The following is a 22,818-nucleotide window of genomic DNA, read 5'->3' on the forward strand; positions in this document are numbered from 1 at the left end:
GGGTAGCTAATTGGACAGGAGCCAAAAAGTCCCACCTAAGCAATTCCCTAGAAAAGAAGAGAACAAAAGAAGTTAATTGCTTTTGTGAAGTGTTTTAGTAAGAGCAAGAACCCTTGCCCTGACTTGGCTTTTCTCTGTAAAAAGCTTTTTTATTTTTGCCTTTTATTAAAACTTTTTATTTCCAACACTGTCACATGAGCCATCCTGCTTGTTTTATGCCACATGAGGTAGCTGAGCTATCAAGGGTATAATGCTTATCTCTGAGAGCTTATAAGACCAGGCTCAAAAAGAGAAAAAGCATTAGACATGGAGAGTGACATGGGCACGCATGGACATGGAGGGGGACAGGGCCATCCCTAGGGACATGGGGAGACACAGGCATGGATGGAGACATGGGGGACAGTGACAGGGATGGAAACATGGTGGGGAGACAGCCATGGGTGAGGACATGGTGGGACATGGCCAGTGACAAGTGGGGACATGGCCATGGCCGGTGCCATGGGAGGAACTTGCAGGGGATGAGGGGGATGCTGGGTTTGAAGGAGTTGAGGGTTCCTGTGTGTCCTGGGTTGTAAGATAAGCTTGTATTCCATTTGCCATCTGTTGAAGAAAAAACCGGTTGGACAGGTTTTTGTTATCTCTCTCAGAGACAATGGTTTTGCCCTGTAGAGGCAATAGTTTGTTTATACACCATTGACTGATTCAATGAAGGGCTGGTAAATGTAACACCGTGAGGGGTCCCACCCAGAGGGGGGAAGCCAAGCACTCTATTGTTGTTTAAAGGGGTAGCTTTTTGGGGAGAGGAGGCAGCTCTCTGGGCGGGACTCCGAGAGAAGCAGCTCTCTCTCTCTTCGCGGGATTTCTGGGGGAAGCAGCTCTCGCTCGCTCTCTCTTCGGCGGCACTCGCAGCGAAGCAGCCGGCGCGCGCTGAGCCGACGGCGGCGGAGCTCAGAGGCAACCCCGGCACAGAGGAAGACCGGCCCCACTGCCACCAGATCTCCAAAGGAAAACTGTACCCTTCTAAAGATCACCTCTGCAGCTGCAACTCATCAACTATTGCAAGGGAAGCAATTGTCCCAGCAGAACTGATACTGGCATTCCCCAGGTTCTGGACTTTTTTCTTTCACTGGTTTTGTTTGTACCGATTGCATTTGCCTTTTTTTTTTTTTTAAATTGTTGTCTAGTTTTCTCCTAGTAAAGAATTGTTACTCCCACTCCCATATCTTTGCCTGAGAGCCTTTTAATTTAAAGATCCTGGTAATTCAGAGGGAGGGGGGTTTGCCGTTCTCCATTGCACAGGAGGCTTTGCCCTCTTTTACAGACTCCTGTCTTGTCGAACCAAGACAGAATTTGGCGCATCAACGTGAGGCCCGAGGGCATTGAGAGGGAAAAAGGATTAACAGTTCTTAAGTAATTTGGTTTTTTGTTGTGTGTAAAAACATCTTCAGCATCACCATGTGGTCTAGTTTACCTTGGTTTGGGTGGCATGTGATCGTAGCTATACTTTTCCCATTTGCAGACCCTTATCTAAAAATGGGTCCTATAACTAAGGCTACGGTGTCTGTTATCAAGTTTGGCTTCTGGGTTAATTGGGTGAGGAATTCATGGATCTTTAATTTCCTCTGGAAGGCAGGTACATGGATTCATAGCTACCACACGTTAAGTGTATGTTTTTGGGGTTACTTTAATAACGGTACCTACTGCGAGGAAATAGCACCTGGGCAAACTTTCTCCCAACCTTTTAACCATCTTTTTGGGTCTGCTCCACCAGTTCTCAAAGGGTTAAGATCCTTTCTAAGTGCTAATGATACCATACAATGGGTGGTGTTGCTGATAGTCCTGTTATATTTAGCATTCAGAGATAAGGGAAGATTAACCTGGATAACTACCCTCACACCTACACCACAGACTCGAGATGCTGCTGCTCCAGAGCCTGACCCTGCCCCACAGCCCACCTCAGAAATGAACCGCCCAGATTGGGTGAGGGTTCTGGTTAAGGAGATACAAGAGATGCTGAAGGAGTGCATTTCCCCAGCTGGTGAGAAACCGGCCCTTTGCCTTGAGGAGGGACAGTCTAATAGTACAGCTGTGGAACCCACTAATGTTACAACTGTCCAGGTTCCAGCTGAACCACAAGGGCAGTCACGGTCAGCAGCAGTGGCCCCGGTAGAAACAAGGAAGTCTAAGGTGAAAGCAGAGCACCCTGCAGATAGGGACAGGAATGGAGGAACCTCACAACCCACAGGGGAGCCAGAGATTGCTATCATCACCGAGTCCCTGACGTACGAAAGTCTTCGCAATCTGCATAAAGACATTGTGCGACGAGGGCGTGAGGCTTATGCTACCTGGCTACTCTGGGTTTGGGATCTTATGGGTACAGGCGTGCAGCTGGACGGTGGTGAGGCAAGGAACTTAGGACCCTTGACCCAGGACTCGGGTATAAATCAGGTTTTTGTAAGGGAACCAGGGTCCCTTTCTCTCTGGGAGCGGCTCTTAATGAGTGTCAGGGAGAGGTTTGTCCACAGAGAGAGAATGCAAGAGCACCATCATAGAATGCGCTGGAAGACCCTCGAGGAAGGGATCCAACAGCTGAGGGAAGTGGCAGTATTGGAGGTACTCTTTGGGAGGGATGGACGACACAATGATGACCCTGACAAGGTCAGGTGTACGGGACAAATGCTGTGGAGTCTGGCAAATCTTGGGCCATCTCAATACGCCACCTTCATTGCAACAATCAATGCTGACACCCACCGGGAGACAATAGGTTCTGTTGCCAACAAACTTAGGAATTATGAGAGTATGATTAATGGCCCAATGCAGGCTCATATCTCAGCTGTGATTAAGGAGTTTAAAGAGGAGATGAGGGAGGAGATAAGGAAGGTTAATACAGCACCCGTGAGAGTCACAGGCCCCAGAATCAGCACCCAACAATCCCCAGCTAGAGAGAGAGGGTACACCCCAAGGGCTAATCTGTGGTTCTTTCTGCGTGACCATGGGGAAGACATGGGGAGGTGGGATGGGAAACCCACTTCTGTCCTGGCAGCACGGGTCCGTCAACTCAAGGAGGGAAACTCTAACCGGGGGAGTTCCACCAAAGTGAAGGTAGCCTCAACCTCCCGTGACCAAGCTTGTGGGTACGATCTGTCAGACCCCCTTGAAGGGACCTCTAGTATGTATGCCCAGGAAAGGAATAATAACCAGTGTTAGAGGGGCCCTGTCTCTAGCCAGGGAGAGGCACGGGAAAAGCGGATCTTCTGGACAGTGTGGATCCGATGGCCTGGCACATCAGAGCCACAAAAATATGATGCTTTATTTGATACTGGTGCACAGTGTACTCTGATACCATCGGGACATGTGGGGGCAGAGCCTGTTTCCATTGCTGGTGTGACAGGGGGATCACAACAATTGACTCTGGTGGAAGCCGAGGTGAGCCTGACTGGGAAGGAGTGGAAGAAACATCCTATAGTGACTGGCCCAGATGCTCCGTGTATCCTAGGCATAGACTTCCTCCGGAACGGATATTACAAAGACCCAAAGGGACTCAGGTGGGCTTTTGGAATAGCCGCTGTAGAGGCAGAAGACATTAAGCAATTGAACGCCTTGCCTGGACTGTCAGAAAACCCCTCTGCAGTAGGACTCCTAAGGGTGGAAGAGCAACGCATGCCAATTGCGACCTCGACACTGCACGGCTGGCAGTATCGGATGGATCGAGATGCCGTGATCCCCATCCACAAAATGATTCGGGAGTTGGAGAGCCAAGGGGTGGTCAGCAAAACCCACTCACCCTTCAACAGCCCCATCTGGCCTGTGCGCAAATCTGACAAAGAATGGAGATTGACTGTGGACTATTGTGGCTTAAATGAAGTGACTCCACCGCTGAGCGCGGCTGTGCCGGACATGCTGGAACTCCAGTACGAGCTGGAGTCCAAGGCAGCAAAGTGGTATGCCACCATTGATATTGCTAATGCGTTTTTCTCCATTCCTCTGGCAGCAGAACGCAGGCCTCAGTTTGCTTTCACCTGGAGGAGCGTGCAGTACACCTGGAACTGACTGCCCCAGGGGTGGAAACACAGCCCCACCATCTGCCATGGACTGATCCAGGCTGCACTAGAAAAGGGTGAGGCTCCAGAACACCTGCAATACATTGATGACATCATTGTGTGGGGGAGCACAGCGGCAGAAGTGTTTGAGAAAGGTGAGAGGATCATCCAGATACTACTAGAAGCTGGCTTTGCCATCAAGAAGAGCAAAGTCAAGGGACCTGCCCGAGAGATCCAGTTCCTGGGAGTGAAATGGCAAGATGGACGGCGCCAGATTCCCACTGAGGTCATCAACAAGATCACAGCTATGTCCCCACCAACCAGCAAAAAGGAAACACAAGCTTTCCTAGGTGCCATAGGTTTCTGGAGAATGCACATTCCCGAGTATAGGCAGATTGTGAGCCCTCTTTATCTGGTTACCCGAAAGAAGAATGATTTCCACTGGGGCCCTGAGCAGCAACAAGCCTTCACCCAGATCAAGCAGGAGATCGCTCATGCTGTAGCCCTTGGCCCAGTCAGGATGAGACCAGAGGTCAAGAATGTGCTCTACTCTGCAGCCGGGAACCATGGGTTGTCCTGGAGCCTTTGGCAGAAGGTGCCTGGGGAGACTCGAGGCCGACCACTGGGATTCTGGAGCCGAAGTTACAGAGGGTCTGAAGCCAACTACACTCCCACAGAGAAGGAAATCTTGGCTGCCTTTGAAGGAGTTCAAGCCGCCTCGGAGGTAATTGGCACAGAAGCACAACTCCTCCTGGCACCCCGACTACCGGTGCTGGGGTGGATGTTTAAAGGAAAGGTTCCCTCTACCCACCATGCCACTGACGCCACATGGAGCAAATGGATTGCCCTCATCACTCAACGCGCCCGTATTGGAAACCTGAATCGCCCTGGGATTTTGGAGATAATTACGAACTGGCCAGAAGGTGAAAACTTTGGTCTCACTGATGATGAGGAGCAGGTACAAGTGACAAGGGCTGAAGAAGCTCCACCATACAACCAACTACCAGCAGAGGAGACCTGCTACGCTCTTTTCACTGACGGTTCCTGTCGCATTGTAGGGATGAACCGGAAGTGGAAAGCAGCCGTATGGAGCCCCACACGCCAAGTTGCACAAGCTACCGAAGGAGAAGGTGGATCAAGCCAACTCGCTGAGCTCAAGGCCGTTCAGCTGGCTCTGGACATTGCTGAAAGGGAGAAGTGGCCAAAGCTCTACCTTTATACTGATTCATGGATGGTAGCCAATGCTCTGTGGGGCTGGCTGGGAAGGTGGAAGAAGGCCAACTGGCAACGTAGAGGAAAGCCAATCTGGGCTGCTGATATATGGAAAGACATTGCCTCTCGGGTGGAAAAGCTAACGGTGAAAGTCCGTCATGTAGATGCCCATGTCCCCAAAAGTCGGGCTAATGAGGAGCACCGAAACAACGAGCAGGTAAATCAGGCAGCAAAAATAGAGGTGTCAAAGATAGACTTAGATTGGCACCATAAGGGGGAGTTGTTCCTGGCTCGATGGGCTCATGATGCCTCAGGTCATCAGGGCAGAGATGCCACCTACAAGTGGGCACGAGACCGAGGGGTGGATCTAACCATGGACAGTGTTTCCCAGGTTATCCATGACTGTGAGACGTGTGCTGCCATCAAACAGGCCAAGAGAGTGAAGCCCCTATGGTATGGTGGACGGTGGTCCAAGTACAAGTATGGGGAGGCCTGGCAGATTGACTATATCACACTGCCCCAGACATGCCAAGGCAAGCGCTACGTGCTGACCATGGTGGAAGCCACCACTGGATGGCTGGAGACTTTCCCTGTACCTCATGCCACTGCCCGGAATACCATCTTAGGCTTGGAAAAGCAAGTCCTGTGGAGACACGGCACCCCTGAGAGAATTGAGTCTGACAACGGCACCCATTTCAAGAACAGCCTTATCAACACCTGGGCCAGAGAACATGGTATCGAATGGATATATCATATTCCCTATCATGCTCCAGCTGCCGGCAAAGTTGAACGGTGCAACGGACTCCTTAAGACAGCCCTGAAGGCACTTGGTGGGGGAACATTTAGAAACTGGGAAATTAACCTGGCAAAAGCAACCTGGATGTTCAACACCTGAGGGTCTGTCAATCGAGCTGGCCCTGCCCAGTCAGAACCCTTACACACAGTAGATGGAGATAAGGTCCCTAGTAGTACATATGAAAGGTATTTTAGGGAAAACTGTTTGGATTAATCCCACCTCAGGCAAAGACCAACCCATTCATGGGATTGTCTTTGCTCAAGGACCTGGTTACACTTAGTGGGTAATGCAGAAAGATGGGGAGACCCGCTGTGTACCACAGGGAAACTTGGTCTTAAGTGAGAACTGGGTGCCCTGGGTCAAGGGAGGCAATGAAAGAGTAACAGAGCAGGCAAAGGAAGGCAGGAGAGAAAGAAGGTGTTTTGGTTTGTAAACACAGGTGTCTGCTAAGGAAGGCATGGGCCTCCACTGAATTGGAAAAATGTAGACCCTTTCTTTCAGAATTGTTATAAATTTGAAATTAAGGGCGGCTGTCAGGTAAAAATATGGAACCAGAATAACAGTTTTTTACTAGGGAAGAAAATAAAAAGATAAAAGAAACAATGAAGTGAACTAAAACTACACTGACAGGGTCAGAATACAACCTGACACTCTGTTGGACAGGGTGTTGGCCGCAGTCCAATTGGAATTGTAGCTGCAGCCCTCCAGGAGTGTCAGGTGTGGTTCTGTTGGAGAAGTGATCCTGTAGAAAAGGGAGTCTTCTTCTGAAGAGGCAGTGGAAGAGGCAGCTGTTCCTCTGGGAAATCCAGCGCAGAAAAAGCTGTGTTGGTGGGCCAGAATCTCAAGACTAGATGAAGGTAAGAATGCTTGGCTCCTCCCTCTGGGCGAGGCATCTCACAATGGGATGTTACAGTTCTTATCAGTCATGCTGTGACATTCAATAGCCCATTATCAGCAGATGTCTCCCCTGAGGGAGGATTGATTGTGGAAGAGATAAGGAAAAACTGCCCACTTAACACAGGACAACTGCCATACAGATGGCAAATAGAACACATCTTACTTTTCAGTCTGGGACAGGAGGACACAAACAAAATCAGCTGAGAAGGCAGCACTCTGAAAAGCAAACCAGAACTGACAGAAACTGAATGGGACAGAAATCAATAGTTCTGGAAGTTTCATTTGCTATCAAAATAAATCACACTCACTCAGCCCCGCACAATCCTGATCCCACAACCTCAAATTTGGATCTCACTTCTCCTGATCTCCTTGCAACCCCATATCAACCTGGAGGCTGTGGAATTGAGTAATTTTGGCATGGGACTGAGGTGGGAACCAGCCATTTTGAGGTGGGATTCACCTATTTTGGGGTAAGATTTTGGGGTTTTGAGTGGGATTGAGTCATTTTGAGGTGAGAGACAAATCCACCTTGGCTTTTGGAGTGTAAAGATATGGAAAATACTGCCAGATATCCCCCAAGAACCAACAGATCCTCCAGAATATGTTCCCAAAGAATAAATTCCACCTCAAATACTTCTTAAATAGTTGGACTTTTGACATGTCTGCTCAATAATAATTTTAGTTATTTTTCAGGTGTTTTTAAGTGAAAAATACAAATCAGAAGAAAATTAGGGCCAAATGAAAACCAGAGATCCCTTGAACATGTCCTGGGCTAGAGAAAACAAACTCATCAGAAATTAAACTTAACACTCCATAAAACGCCTTGAGGAATATTTGCTCTTCCCACAAGTCACTTGTGATGGAAATGCAAATAAATCCCAAACATTAATAAACCAACAACAGAAGCAATTCTGTGGCAATTCCAAATTTCATCAGTTCCAGCAGAGCTCCAACTCAGATGCTGGCAGGTTCCAAAAAGAGAAATGTGGAAATTTGGTCCAATACAGATTATTAAAGGAAGGGAAAGGTCTGTGTAACTGTCACAAAGGACGGGGACCAAGAAAATAATGATTCTCATATTTGGAAAAGCCCACAAACTTGTGAATTCAGGATTTACTTGGGAATTTAGCTACCTGAGCTGAACTTCTCATAGGATTTAAGTAGCCTTGTGTTCCTCACCTTGGGGTGAATGATCCTTATCAGTCTCTCTGGTATCATTTGTTCCCTTTCCTCCAGTGGTTTTAACAAACTTTTCAAGGAAGGACAACAAAATATTTTCTTTACACTGGCCACCCACAACAGCCATTTTCCTCATAAGTTCTCCCAAAAGTCACTCAGAGGAAGCTGCATCCAAGTTTCCAAGAGTTCCTCCAGAAAGAGCCACAAACTCCTCAGAGGAGAGAACCATGCTGTTGTCAAAGGCACTTGGGGTCAGACAACAGTGCCCTGAACTCATTGTGCAAAAATAATGTCACAATCTGGTTAATAAAATTGTTAGAGATATGCCTCTGCCCCAATTCAGGTGCTAAGGAGACCAAATCCAAAGTGGATTGTATTGAACAGTAAATGTGAGGTAGAGAGAGAGATGGCAAGAAAGAGAAAAGGGGAGAGAGCAAGGGGGTGACAGGGACAGAGATCTCCCCTGGGGCAGGGCAAGTGTGACATTATCCCCTGTGTGCGTGGCCTTCCCAGGGTGGGGGTTTTACACCTGAGCCAGTTTGGGTAAGGGGGGTGGTGTTCACCCCCCACCCCGAGCAGGGATTGCCTCACTGTTTCAGGTTTCAGTGTCAGATGTAACCAAAAGTGTTTTCAGTCACCATCTCCATAAACTGTTATCAACAGGTGGAGCAGTGTTCTTTATCTCTTCCATGGCTCAGCCCTGATAACGCCCTCCAGGGCCATCTTCTCTTAATGGGCCATTGAGTGTCACTGCAGCACTGATAAAATTACATCATCCCATTGTGGGATGCTCCGCCCAGGGGGAGGAACCAAGCATTCCTGCCTGGATATAATCTCACCCTTGCAACACCACAACCACCTTGCCTACTGCATTCCCAGAGGACAAGAGCTCCATAAGCATCACTGGACCTTCAGAGGAAGACCAGACCCTTCTACAGGATCACTGCTTTGGCAGAATCACGATCATCACTCCAACAGGGCTGCAGCCACCATTTCATCAGACTGCTACCACCACCCTGAGCAACGAGGTGTCAGGTTATATCCTGACTCTGTCAGATTAAACCAGTGTTTCTGTATCATTGCCTTAATCTTATATTTTTTACTCAATTGTCATTCTGTCTTAGACTCTCCCACTGGTTTACCTTCAAACCAGTACAAAACTCAATGTGCTCATCCCTTGTTTTCCTCCCAAAACAGGATTTTCCATACCCAAACTTTTGCCAGATGGAGGAGAAGGTTGTGAGGAAGAGGAAGATGCCCTGGGACCCTGAGGCAGGTGAGGAGGAAGTCAGTGCCCCTTTCCCCCTCTCTCCTGCTCCATCTCCCAACCCAGCACAGCCCCCAGCTGCAGGACAGCCCCGCTGCCAGTGCCCTCCTGCTGGGGATGCACTGGGGAGATCTCCTTCCCCTTCCCTGTGGCACGGAGGCAAATCCCATCCTCTCCTTGTCCTTCCTCTCCCAGAGCAGGAGCTGCGGATGGAGAGCAGGGAGGAAAAATCCCTGCAGCAGAACCTCATGGAAGAGGCTGTTTTGAGCGGCTCCACGGTGCAGGAATCCAACGGGAAGGAAAAGCCCTGGAAATCCCACAGGAGGACGGGCTGCAAATCCAGACCAGGTTGCTCTGAGGAGGAAAGATCCACTCTGGGCCAGGAAGGTGGGCAGAGCTTCAGCCAGAGTTTGGAGCTGTTGGTCACTGGGCACCATAATGGTGGGGAGAAGCCCTACAAGTGCTTGGAGTGTGGGAAGAGCTTCAGGCACAGCAAAACCCTGATCCGCCACCAGATGATCCACACCGGGGAATGGCCCTACGAGTGTGGGGAGTGTGGGAAGGGCTTCAGCTGCAGCTCTGCCCTTGCCACCCACCAACGTATCCACACTGGGGAGAGGCCTTACGAGTGCCCCGACTGTCAGAAGAGGTTTCATACCAGCTCCAATCTCTTTGTACATCATCGGATTCACACGGATGAGAGGCCCTTCCTCTGCCCTGACTGTGGGAAGGGCTTCAAGTACAGCTCCAACCTTGTCAGGCACCGGCGCATCCACACTGGGGAGAGGCCCTACGAGTGTCCCCAGTGTGGGAAGAGCTTCTCAGACCGCTCGTTCTTTAACCGGCACCAGCAGAGGCACCAGTAAGGGAAGCCCTGTGAGAACCCCGCCTGCAGGAAGAGCTTCGTGCACTGCTCCAGCTCCATCCCCATCAGAGGACCCACCCTGATCAGCTCCCTGGTGACCACATTCCCTGTGATACACAGAGGGAAGTGGCTGATGTTCCTTTTATTTTTGCTCCAGTTATCTTTTATCTTCCTCCATTCAAAACACAGAAAATTGGGGTTTAAATTAACAAATGCATCAAACACATCTAAAGCCTCACATCTTAGTTGTGTTTTGGGGAATCTTGGATTCCGGGAGATATGTGTGAGGATATGGGGGAGTTTGGGGGCTATTTGGTTTAGTTTTCTTTATTTCTTGGCTCTCCAAAAAATGAGAGGGACTGATCTGTCAGCTGAAAACCACTCAGTGCCACTAAGAACTACTGAATCCCACCCCAAAATTACTCAATTCCACTGCCTCTCAGAGTGAAATTGGGTTGCAAGGGGATTGGGAAAAGCAGGATGCAAATCAGGATGGGCATTGGGTGGGGTGGGATGGGGATTGGGAGGTGTGAAATGGGGGAGGTACAGTTTGAGAAGGGATCATGATGTCCAGGAGGAGTGGGATGGGTTCGGAGAGGGATTAGGGATGTGGTCTGTGGTCTGGAATGAGACAGCAAAAATTTGGGGATGATTAAGATAGGGGGAGCCCATTACTGGGTGAGTTTTTTAATAGTCTCCATTAATGAAGAGATGCTGGGGTATCTCACATTCCTGAGGCAGTTTTGGGGCATTTCCCAACTCTTGGAGGGTTTCCTGAGAGCAGTTCCATGGAGCCCCATGGCCAGGGGCGGTTGACACGGGCATGAGCTCAGAGGTGTGCCAGAGTCCATTGCCTCGGTGCTGGAGAGCAGAGAAATGATGAACGGCCCCAGATATCTCCAGTGTGTGTTTGTGGAGGCCTGTGAGCTTACTGGGGAAAGAACAGTGGCAATCCCCTGGACAGATGCACTTCAGGCTCTGGACATTCCTCACAGCTCAGCGTGGGGAAACAATCTTCCCCATGCTGCTCTGCAGCACTGTGTCAATTTGTCCCAGTTCTGTGCTCCCCATTGGCTCGTTGGCCTTCCCTACCCTTTTACCCTTATCTGTCCAAGTTCTGGTGAGTTCTCCCTTCCCTGTTTTTCCATTGGTTTATGTCCCTAACAAGGAACCCTGCCATTCCCTATTGGTCCCTTCCCTGTCTACCACCCATGAGCCTTCCAACCATTGCATCCCTGATGTTCTTCTCTACCCCCACATTTCCTGTATTTGATCCAGTTCAGGGAGAGCCTGAGCTCTTTTGTGGCTCTAGGCAAGAAGATGCTCAGGATCTCCCAGAGAGGCTCAGCAGGCAGTAGGATTGTGCCTGCATCTCGCTCTGGACATGCCAGTGGCTCAACTGAGAGCTGTGCGAATGATTTGAATGCACTGAGAAGGGCCACAGTCCTGCAAGGCTCTTACATCAGGAGCAAAGAGCAGCCTGGAGGGTGGGGAAGGCTGGAGCTGTACCACTGTGTGCTCATCCCTCACCTTCATGGGGAGCCGCCCCCAGAGATGCTATGTACCACTTTTATGGTTCTCCTGTTGGGTGTATTTTGGAGCAGCTGATATCTGTGGCTTTTTATGGTGGTCCCGTGGAAAGCATCCACTTGCCTGCTGTGATGAACTCAAAACTAATCCTAACTCCTCATTCCCTTTGGTTTTATTTGGATTTTTAAAATCTATTTGTTTGATTGGCTTGCGTGGGTTTGTTTGTTTCTGGGTTTTGTCTGTTTTGGTTTGAGTTTTTTGTTTGCTATTTTATAAGACTCAGGTGAAGTTGGCATAGCCAAACTCAAGAAAATGTACACCAGGCTTGACTTTCCAGAAATTACTTTTGCCTGGGTTTAACGGAATCCTCCAGGCTCAGGATCACCAGTACATTGGCAGGTTTTGCTCTGCAACATCAGCTTGCCCAGACTCTGCTCGGTGTTTCGCAAATGGAGAAGACAATGGATATTGTGCCAAGCTTCCTTTCAAACAGCCAAACCTGCATCAGCATGACAGAAAGAAAGAAAAAAACAGAGACTGTATTCACCAATTAGAGCAGAACCAGTGTCCCACCATCTTGCCCTCCACTGTTATTAATTTTGTACATTGAGAGGCAAAGCTGGGCCTAAAGCTTCCATCTCTCCATTCCTGATGCCATTTGACTCCAGCCAGGACTCCCCCAGATCACACTGCCTGCTGTCCACGTGGCGCTGGGGATGCTCAGCCTGCAAAGAGGAGACCCTGGGGAGGCCTCACTGCAGCTCTGCAGCACTGCAAGGGTGCCACAAGAAAGACTGGGACAGAGTGTTGCACAGGGCCTGTGGCAACAGGACAAGGGGGGACGGCTTTCAGCTGCAGGAGGCTGATTGAAGCTGGATCTGAGGAAGCTGCTCTTTGCCACTGAGGGTGCTGAGGCACTGGCCCAGGCTGTGGATGCCCCATCCTTGGGAACAGGGCTCTGAGCACCATGCTCTGGGGGAACGTTGCTAAGCATGGAACCAAAGGCTCTCTAGCTCAATGGTCATGTCACAATCCATGTCCCATCTGGAACTGCCAGCAGCCAGCAAGCAGCACAACACAACCGCTGGCCCTGGGCTCAGCACACGCTGCACGCTGCTCCTGCTGCTCCTGTCACCCTTCTTGTTCCTGCCCCCGACACCTCATCTCATCAGTCTCCAAAGCTGCCTAAGGCCTGGATTGTGTCATCCATCCCTGCAGGATGCTGACATTTGTCCTGAGGAAGGTACGGTGCCATTCCATGGAGGTGGATCCCCCCAGCTGCCCGGGTGGGCTGGAGTTCTGGGGGGATGGGGTGGGACAGGGACCCCACTCTGAGGTTTTGCTACCTCTGCAGGCTGTGGCAGGCAGAGAGGACAAGATGGAGGTGGACACACAGACTGATAGAGAGGAGAAGATGGAAGTGGAGGGAGAGAAGAGAGGAGAGGAAGAGATGGAGGTGGACACAGAAATTGATACGGAGGAGGAGATGGAGGTGGATGGAGAGCAGACTGGAGAGGAAGAGATGGAGGTGGATGTGGATGTGGAAGAGAAAATGGACGTGGACATGGAAGAGTACACCGAGGACATGGACATAGATGAAAAAGATGAAGAGGAGGCCATGGTCCTGGGATGAAGAGCGATGCCAGCAGCAGGACAGGCATGTGGTCCCCACAGGCAGAGTGGGTTCCCTGCAGCCAGGCTGGGGCGGGGCTGGGCTGGGTGGTCTCTGCTCAGGCACGTGGTACCCAGTGCATTGGATTCTGGTGGCCATGCCCAGCCTGTCCTGTGCTTGCTTTGGGCCACACAAGCCCCATGCCAGTGCCTGGGGCCCAGCCCCCAGACCCAGCCAGCCTCAGCTCTGGCAGCTGAGTCCCGCTGTGCCAGCCTGGGGACACACGGAAGAGCCCTCTGTGCCTGACTGCAGTGACCATGGCACCTGCTTTTCTTCCTGGAGTGATGGAGATCCCGGACAGAGATGGCACCCTTTTGTACATAGTTTTTACAGTTTGTTGTTGACTTTAGGATATAGGTTTTAGGGCTTTGTTTTTTCTTCTGTAAATACATTTCAGATATTGTTGTTAGATATGTTCTTAGGTATATACCTTCTATAAACTGTTGTTATTACAAATATTCTTACAAATCTAGATGTGTTCTGTGTTTTCATTGCTGTTCTTCTGTAAATAAACAACCGTGATTTTTCCCACCCCAGTTCTCTTTCCATTTGCTTCAGGCACAGGCTGTATTGGCCAAGTTGCGGTTTCCACTTGCTCCAGGTTCCCAGGGCTGGAGGTTCATGGAGGAGCTGGCACAGCCACCCCAGGAGTGGTTATCCCACTCAGAGGGTCCCGCTGACAGAGGTCACTGTCTCCTTGCAGTCTTTCTGGACACACTGGGGAGCTGCAGGGGCAAATCCCAGCGTGCCCTGTCCCATGGGATCCCATGTTGGGACTCAATGTCCCATCCCGGGTGAGCACTGCTTGTGGCCCTGGGCTCAGCATGGCAGGCTGGTGCTCACACCCGTGCAGACTTCAAGCTGGCCATGCACAGCTCCGTGTTTCTCCCAAAAGTATCACTGCTGCAGCACCTGGGGGTTCCCCAGTGCTGGGCTTTTTATCCCCACTGCATGGAGGATCACATGGAAGGGCAAAGGATGGATCCCATGTGGCATCCAAGCTGCCCTGATCCAGGCTGGGCACAGCCTGATGAACGATGAACACATCTCGCAGGAACATGGAAACCTCCCCTGAAAACCCAGTTCAGGGAGAGCCTGAGCTCTTCTGTGGCTCTAGGCAGGAAGATGCTGAGGATCTCCCAGAGAGGCTCAGCAGGCAGTAGGATTGTGCCTGCATCTCGCTCTGGACATGCCAGTGGCTCAAGTGAGAGCTGTGGGAATGATTTAGAATGCACTGAGAGGGGCCACAGTCCTGCAAGGCTCTTACATCAGGAGCAAAGAGCAGCTTGGAGGCTGGGGAAGGCTGGAGCTGTACCACTGGGTGCTCATCCCTCACCTTCATGGGCAGCTGCCCCCAGAGTTGCTATGTATCACTTTGATGGTTCTCCCATTGGGTGTATTTTGGAGCAGCTGTTATCTGTGTTTTTTTATGGTGATCCCGTGGAAAGCAGCCACTTGCCTGCTGTGATGAACTCAAAACTAATACTAATTCCTCATTCCCTTTGGTTTTATCTGGGCTATTTTAGTCTCTGTGTTTGATTGCTTTGCGTGGGTTTGTTTGCTTCTGGGTTTGGCCTGTTTTGGTTTGAGTTTTCTGTTTGCTTTTTCATAAGACTCAGGTGAAGTTGGCATAGCCAAACTCAAGAAAATGTACACCAGGCTTGACTTTCCAGAAATTACTTTTGGCTGGGTTTAATTGAATCCTCCAGGCTCAGGATCGCCAGTACATTGGCAGGTTTTGCTCTGCAACATCAGCTTGCCCAGACTCTGCTCGGTGTTTCACAAATGGAGAAGACAATGGATATTGTGCCAAGCTTCCTTTCAAACAGCCAAACCGGCATCAGCATGAGAGAAAAAAAGAAAAAAACAGAGACTATATTCACCAATTAGTGCAGAACCAGTGTCCCACCATCTTGCCCTCCACTGTTATTAATTTTGAACATTTAGAGGCAAACCTGGGCCTAAAGCTTCCATCTCTCCGTTCCTGATGCCATTTGACTCCAGCCTGGACTCCCCCTGATCACACTGCCTGCTGTCCACGTGGCGCTGGGGATGCTCAGCCTGGAAAGAGGAGACCCTGGGGAGGCCTCACTGCAGCTCTGCAGCACTGCAAGGGTGCCACAAGAAAGACTGGGACAGAGTGTTGCACAGGGCCTGTGGCAACAGGACAAGGGGGGGACGGCTTTCAGCTGCAGGAGGCTGATTGAAGTTGGATCTGAGGAAGCTGCTCTTTGCCACTGAGGGTGCTGAGGCGCTGGCCCAGGCTGTGGATGCCCCATCCTTGGGAACAGGGCTCTGAGCACCATGCTCTGGGGGAACGTTGCTAAGCATGGAACCAAAGGCTCTCTAGCTCAATGGTCATGTCACAATCCATGTCCCATCTGGAACTGCCAGCAGCCAGCAAGCAGCACAACACAACCGCTGGCCCTGGGCTCAGCACACGCTGCACTCTGCTCCCGCTGCTCCTGTCATCCTTCTTGTTCCTGCCCCGATACCTCATCTCTTCAGTCTCCAAAGCTGCCTAAGGCCTGGATTGTGCCATCCATCCCTGCAGGATGCTGACATTTGTCCTGAGGAAGGTACGGTGCCATTCCAAGGAGGTGGATCCCCCCAGCTGCCCGGGTGGGCTGGAGTTCTGGGGGGATGGGGTGGGACAGGGACCCCACTCTGAGGTTTTGCTACCTCTGCAGGCTGTGGCAGGCAGAGAGGACAAGATGGAGGTGGACACACAGGCTGATAGAGAGGAGGAGATGGAAGTGGAGGGAGAAAATACAGGAGAGGAAGAGATGGAGGTGGGCACCCCAGTTGATACGGAGGAGGAGATGGAAGTGGATGGAGAACAGACTGGAGAGGAAGAGATGGAGTTGTATGTGGTTGTGGATGTGGAAGAGGAGATGGACGTGGACATGGAAGAGTACACCGAGGACATGGACATAGATGAAAAAGATGAAGAGGAGGCCATGGTCCTGGGATGAAGACCAATGCCAGCAGCAGGACAGGCATGTGGTCCCCACAGGCAGAGTGGGTTCCCTGCAGCCAGGCTGGGGCGGGGCTGGGCTGGGTGGTCTCTGCTCAGGCACGTGGTACCCAGTGCATTGGGTTCTGGTGGCCATGCCCAGCCTGTCCTGTGCTTGCTTTGGGCCACACAAGCCCCATCCCAGTGCCTAAGGCCCAGCCCCCAGACCCAGCCAGCCTCAGCTCTGGCAGCTGAGTCCTGCTGTGCTAGCCTTGGGACACACAGAAGACCTCTCTGTGCCTGACTGCAGTGACCATGGCACCTGCTTTTCTTCCTGGAGTGATGGAGATCACGGACAGAGATGGCACCCTTTTGTACATAGTTTTTACAGTTTGTTGTTGCCTTTAGGATATAGGTTTTAGGGCGTTGTTTTGTCTTCTGTAAATACATTTCAGATATTGTTGTTAGATATGTTCTTAGGTATATACCTTCTATAAACTGTTGTTATTACAAATATTCTTACAAATCTAAATGTGTTCTGTATTTTCATCGCTGTTCTTCTGTAAATAAACAACCGTGATTTTTCCCACCCCAGTTCTCTTTCCATTTGCTTCCGGCACAGGCAGTATTGGCCAAGTTGTGGTTTCCACTTGCTCCAGGTTCCCAGGGCTGGAGGTTCATGGGGGAGCTGGCACAGCCACCCCAGCAGTGGTTGTCCCACACAGAGGGTCCCGCTGACAGAGGTCACTGTCTCCTTGCAGTCTCTCTGGACACACTGGGTAGCTGCAGGGGCAAATCCCAGCGTGCCCTGTCCCATGGGATCCCATGCTGGGACTCAGTGTCCCAGCCCGGGTGAGCACTGCTTGTGGCCCTGGGCTCAGCATGGCAGGCCTGGTGCTCACACCAGTGCAGACCTCAAGCTGGCCATGCACAGCTCCGTGTTTCTCCCAAAAATATCACTGCTGCAGCACCTGGGGTTCCCCAGTGCTTGGCTTTTTATCCCCACTGCATGGAGGATCACATGGCAGGGCAAAGGATGGATCCCATGTGGCATCCAACCTGCCCTGATCCAGGCTGGGCACAGCCTGATGAACGATGAACACGTCTCGCAGGAACATGGAAACCTCCCCTGAAAACCCAGTTCAGGCAGAGCTTGAGCTCTTTTGTGGCTCTAGGCAGGAAGATGCTCAGGATCTCCCAGGGAGGCTCAGCAGGCAGTAGGATTGTGCCTGGATCTCGCTCTGGACATGCCAGTGGCTCAAGTGAGAGCTGTGGGAATGATTTAGAATGCACTGAGAGGGGCCACAGTCCTGCAAGGCTCTTACATCAGGAGCAAAGAGCAGCCTGGAGGCTGGGGAAGGCTGGAGCTGTACCACTGTGTGCTCATCCCTCACCTTCAAGGGCAGCTGCCCCCAGAGTTGCTATGTATCACTTTGATGGTTCTCCCGTTGGGTGTATTTTGGAGCAGCTGTTATCTGTGGCTTTTTATGGTGATCCCGTGGAAAGCAGCCACCTGCCTGCTGTGATGAACTCAAAACTAATCCTAACTCCTCATTCCCTTTGGTTTTATTTGGATTTTTTAAATCTATTTGTTTGATTGGTTTGCGTGGGTTTGTTTGCTTCTGGGTTTTGTCGGTTTTGATTTGAGTTTTTTGTTTGCTTTATTATAAGACTCAGGTGAAGTTGGCATAGCCAAACTCAAGAAAATGTACACCAGGCTTGACTTTCCAGAAATTACTTTTGGCTGGGTTTAATGGAATCCTCCAGGCTCAGGATCACCAGTACATTGGCAGGTTTTGCTCTGCAACATCAGCTTGCCCAGACTCTGCTCGGTGTTTCACAAATGGAGAAGACAATGGATATTGTGCCAAGCTTCCTTTCAAACAGCCAAACCTGCATCAGCAGGACAGAAAAAAAGAAAAAAACAGAGACTATATTCACCAATTAGAGCAGAACCAGTGTCCCACCATCTTGCCCTCCACTCTTATTAATTTTGTACATTGAGAGGCAAAGCTGGGCCTAAAGCTTCCATCTCTCAGTTCCTGATGCCATTTGACTCCAGCCTGGACTCCCCCTGATCACACTGCCTGCTGTCCACGTGGCACTGGGGATGCTCAGCCTGGAAAGAGGAGACCCTGGGGAGGCCTCACTGCAGCTCTGCAGCACTGCAAGGGTGCCACAAGAAAGACTGGGACAGAGTGTTGCACAGGGCCTGTGGCAACAGGACAAGGGGGGACGGCTTTCAGCTGCAGGAGGCTGATTGAAGCTGGATCTAAGGAAGCTGCTCTTTGCCACTGAGGGTGCTGAGGCAGTGGCCCAGGCTGTGGATGCCCCATCCTTGGGAACAGGGCTCTGAGCACCATGCTCTGGGGGAATGTTGCTAAGCATGGAACCAAAGGCTCTCTAGCTGAATGGTCATGTCACAATCCATGTCCCATCTAGAACTGCCAGCAGCCAGCAAGCAGCACAACACAACCGCTGGCCCTGGGCTCAGCACACGCTGCACGCTGCTCCTGCTGCTCCTGTCACCCTTCTTGTTCCTGCCCAGATAGCTCATCTCTTCAGTCTCCAAAGCTGCCTAAGGCCTGGATTGTGTCATCCATCCCTGCAGGATGCTCACATTTGTCCTGAGGAAGGTACGGTGCCATTCCATGGAGGTGGATCCCCCCAGCTGCCCGGGTGGGCTGGAGTTCTCGGCGGATGGGGTGGGACAGGGACCCCACTCTGAGGTTTTGCTACCTCTGCAGGCTGTGGCAGGCAGAGAGGACAAGATGGAGGTGGACACACAGGCTGATAGAGAGGAAAAGATGGAAGTGGACGGAGAAAAGACAGGAGAGGAAGAGATGGAGGTGGACACACCAATTGATAAGGAGGAGGAGATGGAGGTGGATGGAGGACAGACTGGAGAGGAAGAGATGGAGGTGGATGTGGATGTGGAAGAGGAAATGGATGTGGACATGGAAGAGTACACCGAGGACATGGACATAGATGAAAAAGATGAAGAGGAGGCCATGGTCCTGGGATGAAGGGCGATGCCAGCAGAAGGACAGGCATGTGGTCCCCACAGGCAGAGTGGGTTCCCTGCAGCCGTGCTGGGGCGGGGCTGGGCTGGGTGGTCTCTGCTCAGGCCCATGGTACCCAGTGCATTGGATTCTGGTGGCCATGCCCAGCCTGTCCTGTGCTTGCTTTGGGCCACACAAGCCCCATGGCAGTGCCTGGGGCCCAGCCCCCAGACCCAGCCAGCCTCAGCTCTGGCAGCAGAGTCCCCCTGTGCCAGCCTGGGGACACACGGAAGAGCCCTCTGTGCCTGACTGCAGTGACCATGGCACCTGCTTTTCTTCCCGGAGTGATGGAAATCCCGGACAGAGATGGCACCCTTTTGTACATAGTTTTTAGAGTTTGTTGTTGCCTTTAGGATATAGGGTTTAGGGCTTTGTTTTTGCTTCTGTAAATACATTTCAAATACTGTTGTTAGATATGTTCTTAGGTATATACCTTCGATAAACTGTTGTTATTACAAATATTCTTACAAATCTAGATGTGTTCTGTGTTTTCATTGCTGTTCTTCTGTAAATAAACAACCGTGATTTTTCCCACCCCAGTTCTCTTTCCATTTGCTTCAGGCACAGGCAGTATTGGCCAAGTTGTGGTTTCCACTTGCTCCAGGTTCCCAGGGCTGGAGGTTCATGGAGGAGCTTGCACAGCCACCCCAGCAGTGGTTGTCCCACTCAGAGGGTTCCGCTGACAGAGGTCACTGTCTCCTTGCAGTCTCTCTGGACACACTGGGTAGCTGCAGGGGCAAATCCCAGCGTGCCCTGTCCCATGGGATCCCATGTTGGGACTCAATGTCCCAGCCAGGGTGAGCACTGCTTGTGGCCCTGGGCTCAGCATGGCAGGCCTGGTGCTCACACCAGTGCAGACTTCAAGCTGGCCATGCACAGCTCCGTGTTTCTCCCAAAAGTATCACTGCTGCAGCATCTGGGGTTCCCCAGTGCTTGGCTTTTTATCCCCACTGCATGGAGGATCACATGGCAGGGCAAAGGATGGATCCCATGTGGCATCCAACCTGCCCTGATCCAGGCTGGGCACAGCCTGATGAACGATGAACACATCTCGCAGGGACATGGAAAGCTCCCCTGAAAACCCAGTTCAGGGAGAGCCTGAGCTCTTTTGTGGCTCTAGGCAGGAAGATGCTCAGGATCTCCCAGGGAGGCTCAGCAGGCAGTAGGATTGTGCCTGGATCTCGCTCTGGACATGCCAGTGGCTCAAGTGAGAGCTGTGGGAATGATTTAGAATGCACTGAGAGGGGCCACAGTCCTGCAAGGCTCTTACATCAGGAGCAAAGAGCAGCCTGGAGGCTGGGGAAGGCTGGAGCTGTACCACTGTGTGCTCATCCCTCACCTTCAAGGGGAGCTGCCCCCAGAGTTGCTATGTATCACTTTGATGGTTCTCCCGTTGGGTGTATTTTGGAGCAGCTGTTATCTGTGGCTTTTTATGGTGATCCCGTGGAAAGCAGCCACTTGCCTGCTGTGATGAACTCAAAACTAATCCTAACTCCTCATTCCCTTTGGTTTTATTTGGATTTTTTAAATCTATTTGTTTGATTGGTTTGCGTGGGTTTGTTTGCTTCTGGGTTTTGTCGGTTTTGATTTGAGTTTTTTGTTTGCTTTATTATAAGACTCAGGTGAAGTTGGCATAGCCAAACTCAAGAAAATGTACACCAGGCTTGACTTTCCAGAAATTACTTTTGGCTGGGTTTAATGGAATCCTCCAGGCTCAGGATCACCAGTACATTGGCAGGTTTTGCTCTGCAACATCAGCTTGCCCAGACTCTGCTCGGTGTTTCACAAATGGAGAAGACAATGGATATTGTGCCAAGCTTCCTTTCAAACAGCCAAACCTGCATCAGCATGACAGAAAAAAAGGAAAAAACAGAGACTATATTCACCAATTAGAGCAGAACCAGTGTCCCACCATCTTGCCCTCCACTCTTATTAATTTTGTACATTTAGAGGCAAAGCTGGGCCTAAAGCTTCCATCTCTCAGTTCCTGATGCCATTTGACTCCAGCCTGGACTCCCCCTGATCACACTGCCTGCTGTCCACGTGGCGCTGGGGATGCTCAGCCTGCAAAGAGGAGACCCTGGGGAGGCCTCACTGCAGCTCTGCAGCACTGCAAGGGTGCCACAAGAAAGACTGGGACAGAGTGTTCCACAGGGCCTGTGGCAACAGGACAAGGGGGGACGGCTTTCAGCTGCAGGAGGCTGATTGAAGCTGGATCTAAGGAAGCTGCTCTTTGCCACTGAGGCTGCTGAGGCACTGGCCCAGGCTGTGGATGCTCCATCCTTGGGAACAGAGCTCTGAGCACCATGCTCTGGGGGAATGTTGCTAAGCATGGAACCAAAGGCTCTCTAGCTCAATGGTCATGTCACAATCCATGTCCCACCTGGAACTGCAAGCAGCCAGCAAGCAGCACAACACAACCGCTGGCCCTGGGCTCAGCACATGCTCCACGCTGCTCCTGCTGCTCCTGTCACCCTTCTTGTTCCTGCCCCGATACCTCAGAGCATCAGTCTCCAAAGCTGCCTAAGGCCTGGATTGTGTCATCCATCCCTGCAGGATGCTGACATTTGTCCTGAGGAAGGTACGGTGCCATTCCATGGAGGTGGATCCCCCCAGCTGCCCGGGTGGGCTGGAGTTCTGGGGGGATGGGGTGGGACAGGGACTCCACTCTGAGGTTTTGCTACCTCTGCAGGCCGTGGAAAGCAGAGAGGACAAGATCTTGGTGGACACGCAATCTGATAGAGAGGAGGAGATGGAAGTGGAGGGAGAAAAGACAGGAGAGGAAGAGATGGAGGTGGACACACCAATTGATAAGGAGGAGGAGATGGAGGTGGATGGAGGACAGACTGGAGAGGAAGAGATGGAGGTGGATGTGGATGTGGAAGAGGAAATGGATGTGGACATGGAAGAGTACACCGAGGACATGGATGTTGATTAAAAAGATGAAGAGGAGGCCATGGTCCTGCGATGAAGACCAATGCCAGCAGCAGGACAGGCATGTGGTCCCCACAGGCAGAGTGGGTTCCCTGCAGCCGTGCTGGGGTGGGGCTGGGCTGGGTGGTCTCTGCTCAGGCCCGTGGTACCCAGTGCATTGGATTCTGGTGGCCATGCCCAGCCTGTCCTGTTGTTGCTCTGGGCCACACAAGCCCCATGGCAGTGCCTGGGGCCCAGCCCCCAGACCCAGCCAGCCTCAGCTCTGGCAGCAGAGTCCCCCTGTGCCAGCCTGGGGACACACGGAAGAGCCCTCTGTGCCTGACTGCAGTGACCATGGCACCTGCTTTTCTTCCTGGAGTGATGGAGATCCCGGACAGAGATGGCACCCTTTTGTACATAGCTTTTCGA

The 22,818-nt window shown here is 51.3% G+C and overlaps 1 protein-coding gene across 1 annotated transcript in view; it reads left to right on the forward strand.

Annotated features, from left to right (window-relative positions):
- LOC144248770 (uncharacterized) overlaps positions 1–22,818 on the forward strand; it is a 261,668-nt gene that overhangs the window by 116,773 nt on the left and 122,077 nt on the right. Inside the window, 1 exon segment of the mRNA XM_077790763.1 lies at positions 9,834–10,223. Coding sequence (XP_077646889.1) covers positions 9,834–10,223 — 390 coding nt within the window.

Source organism: Lonchura striata, unplaced genomic scaffold (genome assembly GCF_046129695.1).
Source record: "Lonchura striata isolate bLonStr1 unplaced genomic scaffold, bLonStr1.mat Scaffold_85, whole genome shotgun sequence".
In the NCBI taxonomy this organism is placed as follows: Eukaryota; Metazoa; Chordata; class Aves; order Passeriformes; family Estrildidae; genus Lonchura; species Lonchura striata.